This window comes from Antedon bifida, chromosome 7, assembly GCF_963402885.1.
Source record: "Antedon bifida chromosome 7, ecAntBifi1.1, whole genome shotgun sequence".
In the NCBI taxonomy this organism is placed as follows: Eukaryota; Metazoa; Echinodermata; class Crinoidea; order Comatulida; family Antedonidae; genus Antedon; species Antedon bifida.
Window position 1 is genome coordinate 7,448,883 of NC_136232.1, and position 17,078 is coordinate 7,465,960.

The 17,078-nt window shown below is 35.8% G+C and overlaps 2 protein-coding genes across 2 annotated transcripts; both read right to left on the bottom strand.

Annotated features, from left to right (window-relative positions):
- Positions 1-438: 438 nt before the first annotated feature.
- Positions 439-3,308, bottom strand: LOC144848361 (uncharacterized). The gene is made up of 7 exons (XM_078705080.1): positions 3,247-3,308; positions 2,612-2,695; positions 2,301-2,439; positions 1,947-2,072; positions 1,717-1,845; positions 1,266-1,388; positions 439-726 (listed from the first exon to the last, which is right to left on the bottom strand). Exons 2-7 carry the CDS (start codon positions 2,665-2,667, stop codon positions 502-504), a joined length of 798 nt encoding a protein of 265 aa, XP_078561206.1. The 5' UTR covers positions 2,668-2,695; positions 3,247-3,308; the 3' UTR covers positions 439-501.
- Positions 3,309-3,628: 320 nt separating this feature from the next.
- On the bottom strand, positions 3,629-11,007 carry LOC144847730 (snake venom 5'-nucleotidase-like). The gene is made up of 10 exons (XM_078704233.1): positions 10,942-11,007; positions 10,004-10,383; positions 9,250-9,463; positions 8,820-9,005; positions 7,814-7,999; positions 6,787-6,993; positions 6,175-6,426; positions 5,655-5,810; positions 5,134-5,334; positions 3,629-4,615 (listed from the first exon to the last, which is right to left on the bottom strand). The coding sequence occupies exons 2-10, from the start codon at positions 10,334-10,336 to the stop codon at positions 4,428-4,430; spliced, it is 1,923 nt and encodes a 640-aa protein (XP_078560359.1). The 5' UTR covers positions 10,337-10,383; positions 10,942-11,007; the 3' UTR covers positions 3,629-4,427.
- Positions 11,008-17,078: the final 6,071 nt, after the last annotated feature.

The following is a 17,078-nucleotide window of genomic DNA, read 5'->3' on the forward strand; positions in this document are numbered from 1 at the left end:
GAGGAAATATATTTCCTCCATGATTAACCTATCTAAAGCTCTGTCTACACTATCAAACTTTATGTGACAAAAAATGTGATGTGCCCATATAATAATATGGACATGATGTCATATCACTTGGGCGTATCAACACCATATTTGGGCACATCACACTTTTTTTGTCAAACTAGTTTGATAGTGTAGACAGAGCTTAATACCCCTTTCACACCATAGTGTGAATAGTATTATGGTATTAATAAACTTCGGAGACTTTTTAAAATAATATGTAAATTAAAAATATCATCAATTACATTGATTCTAATGAATCTAGTGAATGGGGTATCTCAACGTTTCGAATGGTCACAAACCTGGGGTGTCTCCGTAGATTACTCTTTTTTATGTGAAAGGGGTATAATATAACAGACATGTGTTAGGCACAAACAGTTCCAATTCAAATCATTTTTTGTCTTTACTGTTTTATTTGTACAAATACAAACTCTGAACTTAATTTATAATTATGTGCTACCTAATAACAATAGAAAAATTATTGCATTTGGTTCCATTGTTTAAAATCTGTTTTTTGAACGATGTTTTTGTTGATTCTTTGGTTAGCTGAAACATCTTGTAGCTGAGCTTGCGACTATTGTGATAAGTTATAAGCGTGAATCCTATGCTATCTAGTATTGCGATAAGATGGTCATGTGTTAAATAGCGCGAGTTGTTCACACAGGCAAGTGGTAGCACAATCTGAAACAAAGATATTTTAGAATTTAACATTTTTGCAAAAGTTATACAAGTCATTGAAAATCTATTTATTTGGTGTTCCATGCCTAAGATAACCCCACTAACTTAGATTTGTTTCCAGTAGGGTCCTTCTGGTGGTGAATTGGACAGTACACCTTGAGAAGATCCCAAATCTTTTTGAAGAGTGTACAGCGCTCTTTAATGTGCACATGAGCCATTAGTAATGGTTATATACAATATTATTGTAAGGTTGGCAAACATTGCAGTGATGACTGTTTTATCTAAGTTTTATTTACTTATATTGTTCTTATGTAAAAGGGTCCTACAAAAAAACGAAGCTACAGCTTTTTTATGCAGGATCCTTGTTATCAGTTGTATTGCAATTATAATGTAATTGATAACTAAATAAATGTGGAATAAATAAAATAAATGTGTATAGCTATCAATCCCCTCCCTCAAACATTAAGTTGCCATACTCAGGGGCTTCATTTCACCATTTTAGGCCCCTATTTTAAAATCCTGGATCTGCCACTGGTACTTACAATCAAATATCCCATTTGTTTACAAACTTTTGCACATTTTGTAAGCATCTCTCCACGTCTATGAGGCGTACCAACAAAGTTTAAAACAAGACTAAGAACAAGAACATCATATGCCTCACTTGACTGGACATGCAGTGAAATATAATTAAAAAATGTTATTAGATAGATAAAAATTGGGGTGTCAGAAGGGTGCTAGTTTTGGTGTCTGCTTAAAATATACATATTGCTAGTTTTGTCAGCCATAGTTGTGATGTCAGACATTGATAGGGCTGTAGGGCCTACTACTGGGCTGGCATCCAATGCAAGGAGACTCTCCAAATTGTAAGTGCCCCTTATAAATGAGCACATGCACAATGCTTTCTGTGATGGAATATACTACACTTTGTATGCAGACAACAATAACATCTTGTATGTATTTATATATCACAGTGAGTTGGATAGATGTACTTACTTTTAGATCAAAAAAGTCCGCTTTGAGTATCCCTGGTTGACTGGGATTCAAATCAATCGCAGTACTTTCAATCCATTTAAATTTTGTGTAGTTTAACTGCAATGCACCAACATCTAGTAATCTCAATTTCTAGAAATATAAAAAGGTTTAAGTTAGGCCTACTTAAAAATGAGAACCTGGAAATATTTCATGTCATTGTTCTTATCATTTCTATGATTGTTATGACTTACTGTTGGGGTCGATGACCTTATATTGAGCTCTTTCAACTGTCTCACTACCCACATGGCAGAGTTTGTACTTCCATTCTTAAATTCACCTAATCTTGAAGTAGCTTGGTAGGTATCTATACCGCCGACCTTTTAAAGTGATATAAACATAAAAAATTTGAATTGTATAATTACAGTTATGTGTCTACTTGTTGGCACATCTGAAATTTCAGTGAGGAATCACACAATTTCATTTCAATATTCTGCTTTGGAGAGAGGATATTGGATAGCATTACAGGAAAAGGAGAAGCATCTAAAAGGTACTGAAAGTGCTGAAACTGATGATAGTGTTCTGTCAATCCTTCAGAATTACTGTACCTCTTGCAACTGTTTTGTGATCACCTTCATCTTCTGTTTCTTATTTATTTGTTTGTCTGTATCTGTCTTTAGTTTCTCAAGTTCTTTATTAAGGACATGAAATTGTGAAATCAGTTTGCAGTCTTTCTTTATGATCTTCCTAGGAAATCAATAAAATATTATTAAATGGTTAGTATGAATGTAAGATGTTGGCTTATCATTTGTTCATTCAGTCTTGAGATGTCATTCAAAGTCAGCCTACTTTCATTTTTAATCAAAGCAAAATATTTTGCCACATCATTTCCGTATTGACTGTTATAAACTAGGCCTACCGTTTAAATTGTTGACGATCATTTGTAACAGGTACACGATACTTTTTCTTCTTCATTCTTTAAACAAGATTCTATTCTAGTCTACTGCAATGATAAAAGATAATTGAAATAGTCTTGTATTACTACTATATTACACCAACTTCATCATTCAAATACTATTATTATTCCTGATACTACTGTACACATACATGTCTTTGTGGTCGAAATGTTAGATATCGATCTGTATTTATATTATTATTAATTTGTACTAATTATAATATATTATTAGTAATAATAGTAGCCTGGAGTATCATATTTAATTAATAATAATAAATTAATACATTAAGGTTCTAGCTTAGACCTGTGCAAGCAAAATCCGGCTTAGCCTATCCTAGCTAAGATCAGCTAGGCCTAGGTGTCTGCAGGCCAGGAGGGCCGAGCCTCCTCTACTGCATGCTGGTGGTAGCCTACTTAGCTAGAGCCTTGCTAGCCTATGCCTAACAGTTTAGGCCTAGGCTAGGCCTAGTTTTAGATAGGTTTGTAAATAGTTATGCCTATGCTAGCCTATTACCGTTCGTAACTGAACTGGTAAACCAGTATATCATATTTAATTAGTCAATATTAGTAACAAATTACTGTCAAATTAAGATATTTACAAACAGTTTTGCAGATCAGAATTCGGTAAAGTTTCTGCGATCACACGAAAACATGTGCGTCGTTGAGGGCGCACTACCAACACATGCTATGGAACGCCCTATGAGTATTATAAAAAAATTCAATTGAAGATAAACGATTATCGCAATAAATTGGTTATTGATTTTTTATTTGTTTTGGTAAACCAAGGCAATTAATAGCATTGGCTAAACATAGTCACAACAAAGGCTCATTAAAGTGTCTTCTCTCGTCATTCGTTTTGTCAATCCGTACTGTAGGCCTACCTGATATTTCATCAGTATCTTTTACAGAGAACACACAATCATATGATGCTTTAAAAAAAACACTAGGCCTATCTGGTATTTAACTTATTTTTTAATGATGTTCAAGTAGTTTCAAACTGTAAAATTCCTTACCCCACAGAGGTAATAAAGACTGTGTGTATGATTAACGTAGAAGAACAGGACATTCTGGTATACTGGTACAGTTTAGTCTATGTTTTTAGGTTTAGTTATACACAATGTTAACGCGAAGCTGCCACACACCACCTAAAACACACAAACCGTATACCAGGGAAGACTTTCACTCCCTAAACATACTAAAACATACTCATCATGACAGCTAGTGAAACAATATTGTTGGTCAAGTATTTTTTAGTGACATTCCCTGCCTTATCAAATATTTAATTATTACCTGGTCTTAATGTAGCAGCACGATATTATACGAATTTTTTTCTCAATAATACGTTAGTTTTCTTCATTATTTTATATATTTTATGATAACGCCTACCTGCCTGTTATTGGTCGTATCATATATTACGCAACAGCAGTTAATCGTACGTAGCCTACATGACGCATTTTTAAAATAAATTATTTATCATTATTTATCATTATTTATTTATATTAAGTAGGCTTCATATTCGGAGATCCTTCTAAAAACTGAAGAACCTCTACAGTTCACCACATTTTCCCTTAATGGAGTTCTTAATATACATAACGTCTTATAAGTTCATGTGCCCAGTGAAAATTTTTGGTATAAACTAAATATTGATTAGGCCCTGAAGATTTAGGAAGAGAACTCAACCCCACCCTAACACCTGAGATCCACATCCCCACCCCTCGAAATGATCTGGAATGATTTTTACAATTCATTGTGAATTGATTATTCTATTCTACTAATCTATTTAGTGAATTAACATTGATAATAACAAAAATAATAAAATTGTATAAAGCGCCGAAGAGGACAAAGATGCCGTGTTCCCTTTACATGGATCGTTGTCACTGGTAATAAACGTAATACGGTTGTCCAGACCAGTTGTAATTGGAGAATAGAGATTTATATATTCAGCTAACATCGCAGTTTCAAGATTTCCTGTGTAGAAAAAAAGAGGCAAAGTCAATCAGTAGTGATGAAAGGATGATGACAACGGTAGAATAAATTGTGGAAGGGATCTCATCTTTCCCTCTGATAGGATGGTCTAGAAGTGGACTTACTGCGAACAGTGCCGCGCGAAATACTCGAGAGTTTTTTCGATTGATTTTTAATTCTCGAGTACTTTTCAAAACTGATTTGTTACTGAATATCTGACCACCGTGTTGAATAATATGTCACTTCAAGAAATTACAAAACGTAAATTGCAGTAGTACCGATGTTGGAACGCGCAATTAGTTGGCAATCAGTGGGTCTTTTTCAGCGCTCTTCAAACTAAAGTTGTCTCCGTACCTTCTATGCCATCCTTTAAAAGAAGACTGAGGACCCTACCTTGGAATAAAGGATCAACCTAAGTAGATACTCGGGAACACACGTTGGTACAGAATCTCGTTTGAACTGCCAACGTCTATTACTTAAGTTATCGTTTCAGTTTGTTATTTGAATTATTCATACCGTACCTGATACTTGACTAAGTTTATTTGTTTTGATGATCTCATAACCATCTCCACCGTCTGCCATAAAGCTACTCATAATTACAGGATACACGGTTTCCAAATCAATGGGAACATAATGTGGTATCGTACAATTGGAACAGCGAACTTCTAAAACAACAACACGATTTCCAGCTTCTTTACGAAGATCGTAGGACACACGAATACCTGAGAAATTATAATAATTGTCAACTTCCTCTGTTGTGATGATGACGTAATTGTATATTTTAATTAATACTTTTAATTGATATTGTTAAATAATAAGAACAACAAATAAGTTAGAAATCAGAAAATAACATGTTCGCCAAAGCCATTTACTTTACGAATGCAGTTTAACTGAACGTAAAGATGAATAAACGTTAAACGTATATCTTTTTGCTGAAACAAGAAAAGTTAAATGCCTTGAATGAAATGTTGTTAAGTCAGTTATTAAACATTCGTAAAGAAAATTGCTCTTGTGAAGATTCTTCTTCGTATACTCTACCTACCTGACACTTGCAGAAACTCGCCCCCTATGTCACCTTCGCCATATTTTTGAACAGCATATTCAAACGCTTCCTTTAAATGTTGACCTTTTAATTCTACAATATCTACTGTATTACCAAAAGGTAACACAGTACTGGTATCGCCTAGCCTTATATCGCCTATAGTAAATAAAAAAACATATTTAAATCCACACGTAGGCCTACAACGCTTTTGACTCATGACTTACTGATTCCGTCAAAAACAGACAAATTTGGTTAGAATCGTCACAATTTGAATACATTAATGAATTCGACACTTAATTGGCGCCATAAATGAAATATCGATGTTTTTATCAAGAAGGGTACACAGCAAGTTGCTTCTTCTCTCTTTCTCTCTTCTTTCGCCTTAACTGGATAATGAAGTCTGAATACAAAAAGAGAGTACAGGAAACCGAAACCAAATACGAGGCGCCGTCAATAATACAGTTATGACACAGACATAATTATTAGTGTCCCGAGCGGCGTCCCGTGTACAAACACTCACCAACAGATATTGATTGTCTGATTCCTCCACCATTCCATACAGCCAAGCTGACAGTACTCCATTTCAGCTCATCTGGTTCCCGGACGTTCATCTGAATGAAAGCATCAGTTATTAGGTTACCCATGTTGCATTCTTGTTGTCGACACTGCTTTCGGTCTCCGTCCAATTTAACATTTGTTCGGCCTACGTATTGTCGAGAGATGTTTCCAACAGGTTCTCCCCATATATTAACATCAGATAGTATGTCAGGGTCTAGAAGCCAAAAAGATTAATGAATGCAAGATTTATATGTAGAGAGACAGTGGCATCTCAGTGGCGTAACATAGGAGGAAAGGGACCCTGGTTTAGCACTCCAAAGGAGCCAACCAATGCATGCATACTGCACTGGACTGCTCATGTGCTGGGCCCCTTCTTTGAAGTTTAGCCAGTGAGCGCTTATAACCGTTATAGTACGGCACTGCCATTACTGCTGCTGTTACACAATATCAAGGTAACTAAAGACGAAAGAGATACGCTCCAACGCCACTATAAACGAATAGAATAGCTGCTACAAATGTTGTCAATGGTGGACTAACATACGGAATAACCAGGATTTACAGTAGTATTCCTTACCTTGATCAATTGAACTGTCCATTAAAATTGGGTTTCCTTGCCATGCGGTGACTTCTCCATTTTCGTCAAAGACGACCTGCAGATCACCGAGATATTTTCCAAACGTATAATCTTGCACAACCAAGACGTTACGACTGGGGTCGGAATCTGGGTGTACGACTATTGGATATGGACCATACGGCTCCTCTGTTGACGGTAGTGGTGTTCCTACAGAAAACAAAGTGTCGACTGAGGTGTATTTTAAATGTCGGGATTTTGTTTACTTTGTCTACGCTTGGTTCTCAATTAGATTGGCAATTGAGGATACAATTCGCTACCAGGAAACATCGATAAACTCGTGACCCCTAAAGGCCAACTCGGACGACGAGGCCCGACGAAACGTCTTGACTCGTCGGTGCTGTCGGAGTTGAATCCCGACGAGAAGAGTCGTCTTGAGATAGCGTCGGGTGGTTTTTAGGTCGTCGGGAGACGCTGTCTCAGTTGGCCCTTAGTTAACACAATTGTCAAGTATGAATACCTAATTAAACGTGGTTCTACTGATACTAAAAACTGGAAATGGACTTCAAACAATCAATATTCATCATAAAGGTGCAGCTTTCCTTCATAAGTGTATGTTGTGTAGAAACAATCCAAGAAGAATGTAAGGTTCATATTAATTGTTTTCGTCCTATTTACACTAAGTGATCAGTAATTTTCCCAACGTAACTTTCTATTATGTTTCGTTCCCACTAAAGCTTGGTTCCCACTAGAATGTAACGCAAGGACGTAAACGCAACGCAAGCGTTTTAACCAATGACAAGCGAAGTTATAGACAGTTAGCAATCACAAGCGAATAAGCCATCGCTTGTGATTGGTCAATTCACTTGCGTTGCGTTACGTCCTTGCGTTGCGTCGCTAGTGGGAACCACGCTTTAGGACGCAACGCAATGACGTAGACGCAACACAATGACGCGTTCCGTTGCGTCCTAGTGAACGACCAAGCTCTATCAACTAGGTATAGCAGCTTTATTATGTAACCCCAACCTACCTGTATATAGAAATGTGTCCGTATGTCCTCCAATGACAATGTCTAAGCCGACTACTTCCCTCGCTATCTTCTGATCCATAGTTATCCCAGAGTGCCCTAAGGCAATTATTTTGTCCACTTGCATGTCTTTCAATTTTTCAACTTCTACCTGAATAGCCTCGATTTCATCTCCAAAAACCACCTCCCCTACAGAAAACAAAGTGTCGACTGAGGTGTATTTTAAATGTCGGGATTTTGTTTACTTTGTCTACGCTTGGTTCTCAATTAGATTGGCAATTGAGGATACAATTCGCTACCAGGAAACATCGATAAACTCGTGACCCCTAAAGGCCAACTCGGACGACGAGGCCCGACGAAACGTCTTGACTCGTCGGTGCTGTCGGAGTTGAATCCCGACGAGAAGAGTCGTCTTGAGATAGCGTCGGGTGGTTTTTAGGTCGTCGGGAGACGCTGTCTCAGTTGGCCCTTAGTTAACACAATTGTCAAGTATGAATACCTAATTAAACGTGGTTCTACTGATACTAAAAACTGGAAATGGACTTCAAACAATCAATATTCATCATAAAGGTGCAGCTTTCCTTCATAAGTGTATGTTGTGTAGAAACAATCCAAGAAGAATGTAAGGTTCATATTAATTGTTTTCGTCCTATTTACACTAAGTGATCAGTAATTTTCCCAACGTAACTTTCTATTATGTTTCGTTCCCACTAAAGCTTGGTTCCCACTAGAATGTAACGCAAGGACGTAAACGCAACGCAAGCGTTTTAACCAATGACAAGCGAAGTTATAGACAGTTAGCAATCACAAGCGAATAAGCCATCGCTTGTGATTGGTCAATTCACTTGCGTTGCGTTACGTCCTTGCGTTGCGTCGCTAGTGGGAACCACGCTTTAGGACGCAACGCAATGACGTAGACGCAACACAATGACGCGTTCCGTTGCGTCCTAGTGAACGACCAAGCTCTATCAACTAGGTATAGCAGCTTTATTATGTAACCCCAACCTACCTGTATATAGAAATGTGTCCGTATGTCCTCCAATGACAATGTCTAAGCCGACTACTTCCCTCGCTATCTTCTGATCCATAGTTATCCCAGAGTGCCCTAAGGCAATTATTTTGTCCACTTGCATGTCTTTCAATTTTTCAACTTCTACCTGAATAGCCTCGATTTCATCTCCAAAAACCACCTCCCCTGTTCCAATGAAACCAAGCATAATCATTAATTGCAAAGTACGGTGACTAAGAATACAGGGCTGAGACACCAGGCAAACGTTCTAATGCTCTGTCTAAACTTTAGTGTGACAAAAAAATGTGATGTGCCCATATATGGCCACGATGATGTAATATTACTACCATATTTGGGCACATCACTTGTTTTGTCAAACTAGTTTGATAATGTGGACGGAGCTTAAAATACGTCATTTTGTCCAACTTACGAGTACTTGAAATAATTTCTGTATCTGAAAATGTGTACCCTATGATACCAATTTTTTCTTGGCCCACATTGTACACGATTGATTTATTCGTTAAACCATCTAACACAGGTTCGGCACTTGCGTCCATGTTTGAGCTGAGAACCGGAAAAGTGACGTTTCTTAAAAATGGCGCTAGACCATCCGGGTTGTTGTCAAACTCGTGGTTACCAAGAGCCTATTTTTGAAAAAAATATATATTATGTATAGTGAACTGAAGACGGAATACCGAGAGATCTAATGTGAGATAGATGAGAACCACTTTGAAGACGTAACGGAATACCGACATCCTATAAATGAGAGTCAGTTTGAAGAAGACGTAACGGAATACCGAGAGATCTAACGAGATGGATGAGAACCAGTTTGAAGACGTAACGGAATACCGACATTCTATAGATGAGAGCCAGTTTGAAGAAGACGTAACGGAATACCGAGAGATCTAATGAGATGGATGAGAACAGATTTTGAAGACGTAACGGAATACCGAGACCCTTTATTGAGAAACAGTTTGGAGACGTAACAGAATACCGAGACCCTTTATTGAGAACCAGTTTGAAGAAATAACGAAATACCGAGATCCTAATGAGATTACTCAATTTTGGACAAACATCAAAACATTTCGACGGCGGGGTATTCCTGATGATACAAACATTCTAATATTTTATCTATTTGTCATTATTGTCCGTATACATTTTCTTTAATAAACTTTAATACTCACCATTGCGTTATATCCAAGACGATTCATAAAGTACGATGCTGCCATTCCTTTATAATAATAAAACCACATTGTCCCTTGAAACTGGTCGCCGGCATCCAGGAAAATTACGTTGTCTCTGTCGCTTCGAATCTGGTTAACTGCGGTTGCCCGACGGGCTACTCCACCAAAACATTCACCTGACGCTTCGTCGTCCGTGTCACAATCCCCGCCATATTTATTAAATTGTTCAAAGCGCGCGTGTACATCGTTAGTGTGAAGAATAGTTAGATTAAAAGCAGATACAGACAGTAATAGAAAATGTACGACGCATATATGAGGTAGAAACGTCATCATTCAGAAATGTATTTCCCCTTTTTCCAAGTCAGATTGGGCCTAATAATCTACAAAAACAAAATTAAAATAAACATCAAATATTACAGTTGCAGTTATAGAAGAATGCATGGTACAAATTAGATACAAATAACAAATATTTTTGCTTTGTTTTATTGTGTATAAGACAACTGAATATACTTTTTTTATAAAACACTATCTCATGTAAATGCATGTGTGTGATTAACACTGACATATCAACCGTCCCAAATAAGGAGACTCACTACCACTGGACCACCGATGCTGCACGTGTATGTTTCAGTCACTGGTAAGTCGTAGGCTATACCTTTAATATTGTTCCATTATAAAAATGCATCGGTCATGAATTGGACCTGTGTCCCCCGCGTGGCAGGCGAGAATTCTACTACTGAACCACGGAAGCTACACGTGTATGTTTCATAGTCAATGGTAAGTCGTAGGCTATACCTTTAATATTGTTCCATTATAAAAAATGCGTCGGCCGAGAATTGGACCCGTGTCCCCGCGTCGTGGCAGGCGAGAATTCTACCACTGAACCACAGAAGCTACACGTGTATGTTTCATAGTCACTGGTAAGTCGTAGGCTATACCTTTAATATTGTTCCATTATAAAAACACATCGGCCGGGAATTGGACCCGTGTCCCCCGCGTGGCAGGCGAGAATTCTACCACTGAACCACGGAAGCTACACATGTATGTTTCATAGTCACTGGTAAGTCGTAGGCTATACCTTTAATATTTTTCCATTATAAAAACATCGGCCAGAAATTGGACCCGTGTCCCCCGCGTGGCATGCGAGAATTATACCACTGGACCACCGATGCATGTTTCATAGACACTGGTAAGTATAGCAATACCTTTAATATTGTTCCATTATAAAAACACATCGGCCGGGAATTGGACCCGTGTTCCCCGAGTGGCAGGCGAGAATTCTACAACTGAACCACGTATGCTACACCTTTATGTTTCACTGATTTTCCAGTACTGTGCCATTACAATAAAATAATGTTAAATAATGTTTTAATATGGAATCGTTTTATTATTTCTATCAACGTACGTCTGTCAAATCGCCGGTGGGTATAGTAATACATTATGGCGATATAGTTGAGTCATGAGTTTGCATAATTTTTGTATATGAATAGTATTACTTATCTGTTCGCCTTGTGTTGTTGTATTTGTGAAGAGGGATTGTAAGGGTTCTTGACCTTATTAACATTAATACAAGAAGAATTCAAATAAAAACAACATCGACAAAAACAACATTGACAAATATAAATATTTTAGTTGATGTTGTAGACAATTATATAAACATTTTTTTAAAATGTGTGCATCCTCCTAATATAGACCTATATAATATGTCCATGCTCCTAGTATGGACAATGTTATATAACGGCCCTATCAATTATATTTTTTAATACAATGAATAGACATTATATATGGAAAACAATTGTTAGTTATATTGTCATCATGTGAACATTAATTACTGTTGACAGTATTCGCACTACTCAGTGGAGGTACAGCAAGGAAATTTAACAACAGGATGCTAAGCTCCGAAAGAGATCAAAGTGTTTACCTGTGGCTGCGATACGATCACTTCACCCCCGATTTATGATTAGAAATTCACACTTTAAAAACATTATATTCTGTAAACTACTGTATTACTTTCTATCGCAGTTTGAAAGCCTAGTGCACTAAACTCATAGGCCTACTTATGTTTTCCTACACATTTCAAAACGGATCTGCGCCGTTGTTGATGAGTTGTAATAGGTTGCAACTCTTTTACACACTACGGTGATGCGGTACGGTGATACAGATTTATGAAGTTTTTCCGTACATTATGAAACTATATCATCTTCTTATTAATTGGAGAATTTTAATTATATTGCTAATTTATATAGGCCTAGGCCTTACAAACATTTTTTTAAACTTACCGTCCTTTGCAATTTGAAAAAAAACGCTTCACCTTTACAAATTTCTCTAACACAAAACCAGTGAGTTGTATAGACCTAATTCGTAAAACACTTCTTCCCTATTACGAAGAATGTTTATATTTGTTGTAATGAAGAAAAGCATCAAGTCATTCTTTTATCAATTGTCTCAGCTTTTATACAATTACATATGTACTAACTGACTGGTATGACGTAATCAAGGAACGGATGTTGATAGTTTAAGATTAATCTTTAGATAGATTATATTGGATTATAAAAGCGGGATACAAGTGGATTAAGAATAGGACCATTCATTATCATAGGATATGTGGTACTTATGTACGATATGTTTAATCGGAATGTAATCTTTGCGGATAAGTACAGGTAGGGCTTAATAAAAGCATGGTCTGATTTTTCTTGAGTATAGGCCTACCTTATAAACCTCAATTCACATTAACAATCATGTTCCTTCTTAAAACAAAGATTTCAGCAAATTATCAGTTGCTTTGAAGGGTGTATGTTACTAGTACTGTATTAAGGGTCCGGTCTTTCACACCTGTTCCGGCACGGTTCCGGTCCGGCGCCGGAAAATCCAATCGAACGTCAATATTTCGTTTTCACGCGGCTGCGCGCATATCGATTGGCGCATAGCCGCGTGAAAATGAAACATTGATGTTCGATTCGTCGGACCGGAACCGTGCCGGAACAGGTGTGAAAGGCCCTATGGAATAATAAAAACGTGTGTGTATGAAGAACTATATGCTGTGTCACCGTAATACCGCTTCAGTTTTGGCTCATCCGATATCTCTTAAACGATCTTCGGATCGTCAAAATACGGATACGTTATCATCCAATGAGTAAACAAATAAATAATATGTATTACCTAACCGTCCCCTAACATTAATACTTAAAGCAATAATATTAATTATGAGCATAACGCATGTCTTCATTTTGATTGTACGAATATCTGGTAGTAGGCCTACACACAATTTACCAATTAGCTTTGATCAATTCAGTTAAGTATCAACGGGGCAGATCCGAAGTTGCCGCCCATTTACACGCCCTTGGAACATTCCCAAATACTAAAGATTATCTTATTCACAAAAATCAATTACTCACGATACGAGTAAAATATGTAAATACTGACGTTAAAGCTCTTTTATTACCCCAGGCACGTTAAAGATGATGAGAGAGAATTAATGCATGATTAGGCTAAACGTCACGATCTTCCTTTTATCAAACAGGAAATTACAAACGAAGACGTTATTAGATAATAATTACAAAAAGATATAAGTATTATCTATCTAGGTCCTACAGTTTAGCCAAAAAAAAGAGGAAATATTTATGTTAAAATTGAAAACTCCACATAAATATGAATCGAGTAATATTTACATTATATCTATTTAATTTCGTTTGAAATTCGCTGGATAAAAGTAGCCTACTTTTCTCTTGAGTAACGAAGCTTAGCTATACTTAATACTAACCTAATTGGACAAAAACGTCCAAATAATTGCAAGTTGTGGGTGTCGCAAGTCCGTCAAAAACTTCTGAGCGCCTTCAAATAATAGTCATGTAGGCCTTAGTATAGTATCCGTGTCCGGGATTAAAAGATGCGAGTTCGCGGAATAAGCGAGAACTGTACGTCGACGTCGCTGTAGCCTACTCTCAATAACTCGCATAATTATACTCGCATCGGAGTCGCATACATGCGAGCACGGCTATATAATTAATAAACAAGTACTGTTCAATTATTTGACCATCTTCAGAATAAATTGCATTGCTATAGTCGACGGTTCACGCTTACTCAAGCACTGCATTGACCAATAAATAATCTTTGAGCAAAAACATACAGAAACATACATAATTCGATGTGAATCATATTCATGATGAGATGACTGTATTAGAAATAGATTGTAGCCTAAACCACATTATTAGTTACTCCAGTTACCTGACCATTATTGTTTTGCTGTCGTAAATCCAAAGCAGAGTCTAATTATAGGCCTACCCCCTTTTCACATCACCTTACCTGGCAAAACTCCAGAGTTTACACACACCGGGTTGAGGTTAATTGTCTCCACCACATCAGCCCCCTGTGCATACACTGGACATTCATGCATTATATTTTACTTTATATAATCCGACGGATCACCGTATACTTTGAATCCCTCCTCTGTCCTCCCCACGGCGTACAATTTTTCCTGGACCGCCCATTATAATGTTTTCGACTATTTTACTGAATGGAAGGAAATTCAATGAAATTGTGTGTGACCAAACATTCACATAAAGTCCCCTATTAATACTTAAAGCATTAATATTAATTATAAGCATAACGCCTGTCTTCATTTTGATTGTCCGAATATCTGGTAATAGGCCTACACACAATTTACCAATTAGATTTGATCAATTCAGTTCAGTATCAACGGCACAGATCCGAAGTTGCCGCCCATTTACACCCTTGGAACATTCCTAAATACTAAAGATTATCTTATTCAACAAAAATCAATTACCTACGAGGAAAATATGTAAATACTGACCAAACATTCACATAAAGTTTAAATACCTACCTCACGATCCAGTCGAGTCGGTCGGTGTGGCTGCTCTGATGATGGACAAATTCAAGTTTGTCTTTGTTCGAATGATTGAAAAGTCAGGTATTATACGATTTCTATAGCTCGGCATTCACACACAGTTCGGGAATGAGTGACGTTTGGTAGTAAAGATATATTTCAATCATTATCTTATCAACTAAGTCAATTCCACTCGAAATTGTAATTTATGTTTGGTTAGTTGTTGAAACAATTGTTAGCATAACGTTGATGTTCAATACAGAATGCCTGTACCACTATTTATATTCTTATGCAGGATATATGGGGTGATCATAATGATCTCATCAAATAACTTAAAGATGATGAAATTGGTTTTAAGATGAAATTCAAATGACATCATCATCTTAGTATGAAGTTGTTGTAACAATTTCCTTATATGGAATATCAAACAAGTGTCTCTGACAACTTGAGTTTTTTTTTTTCTCTTTTGTGGGGATTTTACCCACTTTTATTTCTTATAAAAATTCATATGTTTGTAAATAATATTTATCTTTATATAATATGCACAATTTTCATTAATATTTGTTTCTCTACTCTCAATTAATACAGATGCAAGTTTTTCTTATCCATACATTAAGATATAATAATAATTATAATTATAAAAATTATATTTTCATAACTCTATACAAGTATTTCAACTCAAATATCAATATGTTATACTTTAAACACGTTCATAGCATTTCTTTAACACTTTCTTTTTACATGAACATAATTATAATTTTCTTATGGTATTATATTTTATACACATTAAGTATAAATTGTTAATATATAAATGTTAACTTTCTGTTAAATTTGTAATGAACTTAAAGATTTAATGATTCAAGATTTAAGAGTTTTGTATTTGATGTTGTAATTTGTACTTCTTATTGTACAATGATGTAATCCATCTCCTTCTTTTTGTTAATTATCTATGAGGGATGAATACCAATATATACTACTAAATTCCCATGTTGGACGAATAAAACTTATTAATCAAATAAAATGTTATAAATGTTATCTTTCTGTTAAATTTTATGTATGTATGTATTGTCCCCCTGAATAATAATTTAAAAAAATTTTTTTTTTTAAATATGCCATTTTAATGTAACATAATATTTGTCCACTTTGACCAAAAATGTAATCGAAAAAAAAAATGATTTACCTGAAAAAACTGTAATTTAAAGCATAAAATGGTGAAATTGGCTGCCAGCCAATGGATTTTTGGTTGAATTTAACCATTTAATATGTTATTTTATAAGTGAAAACATATTTTTTTAAATTTTTTTTTTTTACGGAAGTGTTTAACATTATTAAAACTACAAAATAACATATTCAAAATCTGATTTAATTCATCTTCATTTTTTCATGTTTTTGGGGGACAATACATCTTTAATGAACCTAAACATTTTATGATTTAAGAGTTTTATATTGATGTTGTAATTTGTACTTTTTATTGTACAATGATATGTAATCCATCTCCTTTTTGTTAATTGACCCTATGAGGGATGAAGATGTATACTACTAATTTCCCATATTGGACGAATAAAGCTTATCTTTATCGTTGAACATAATAAATCTTTTTTTTTTCTATAGCTAATTATTGGCTGTGTTATAACATTGGCTGTTGAATTCAAAAGGGCATAGGTTATTGATATAATAAACTCAATTACACAATACATAGTACACTACATTAAATCATTGGTATGCAATTACACTTGTTGCAGTATATGAAAATCATGTCTCGAAAATCAATGCTTTATGCAATTTATAATCTTAATAGTTTATAAATTCAAAATACATATGTTCATAAATATGTATTTATAAACAAAAGTATTCCTTTTTTCCCATGTAGCTAGCATTTTTGGTTAAAAGTATACATTTAACACTGACATTTCCTGTTCAATATAAAGGTGTAATTGGCATAACAATAAACCCAATAGTAGTATAGTAGGCCTACGTTGCAGTCATTGATTGGTGGTAGCATATCATGTGATGACGCGTGCAGGTGTATTGCAACACAATCGTGAAATTCAGTTGCTTTATAGTGCTGTTTAGTACATTAATATTCATTCTTGCTGTTGCGCTTTGATGAATTTGGTGAAGACACGTACATTTTGTGACAGAATAACCCAGGAGACAATTTAATAGCAAGTATGTTAACCTATGTTTAAGTAGTAGTAGTTGGAATAAGTATGTTACCGCCATAGAGGAAGT

What these genes read in the sequence shown, in the direction of transcription:
- LOC144847730 (XM_078704233.1), bottom strand. Translation starts at nt 10,336, where the DNA reads ATGATGACGTTTCTACCTCATATATGCGTCGTACATTTTCTATTACTG. An exon ending in GGACAGTTCAATTGATCAAG is followed by an intron (nt 6,427 to 6,786) that starts GTAAGGAATACT and finishes TTTGGCTTCTAG; the next exon opens with ACCCTGACATACTATCTGAT. An exon ending in TAAACTTAGTCAAGTATCAG is followed by an intron (nt 4,616 to 5,133) that starts GTACGGTATGAA and finishes TTTTCTACACAG; the next exon opens with GAAATCTTGAAACTGCGATG.
- LOC144848361 (XM_078705080.1), bottom strand. Translation starts at nt 2,667, where the DNA reads ATGAAGAAGAAAAAGTATCGTGTACCTGTTACAAATGATCGTCAACAA. An exon ending in TAAGGTCATCGACCCCAACA is followed by an intron (nt 1,846 to 1,946) that starts GTAAGTCATAAC and finishes TTATATTTCTAG; the next exon opens with AAATTGAGATTACTAGATGT. An exon ending in CGGACTTTTTTGATCTAAAA is followed by an intron (nt 1,389 to 1,716) that starts GTAAGTACATCT and finishes CTGCATGTCCAG; the next exon opens with TCAAGTGAGGCATATGATGT.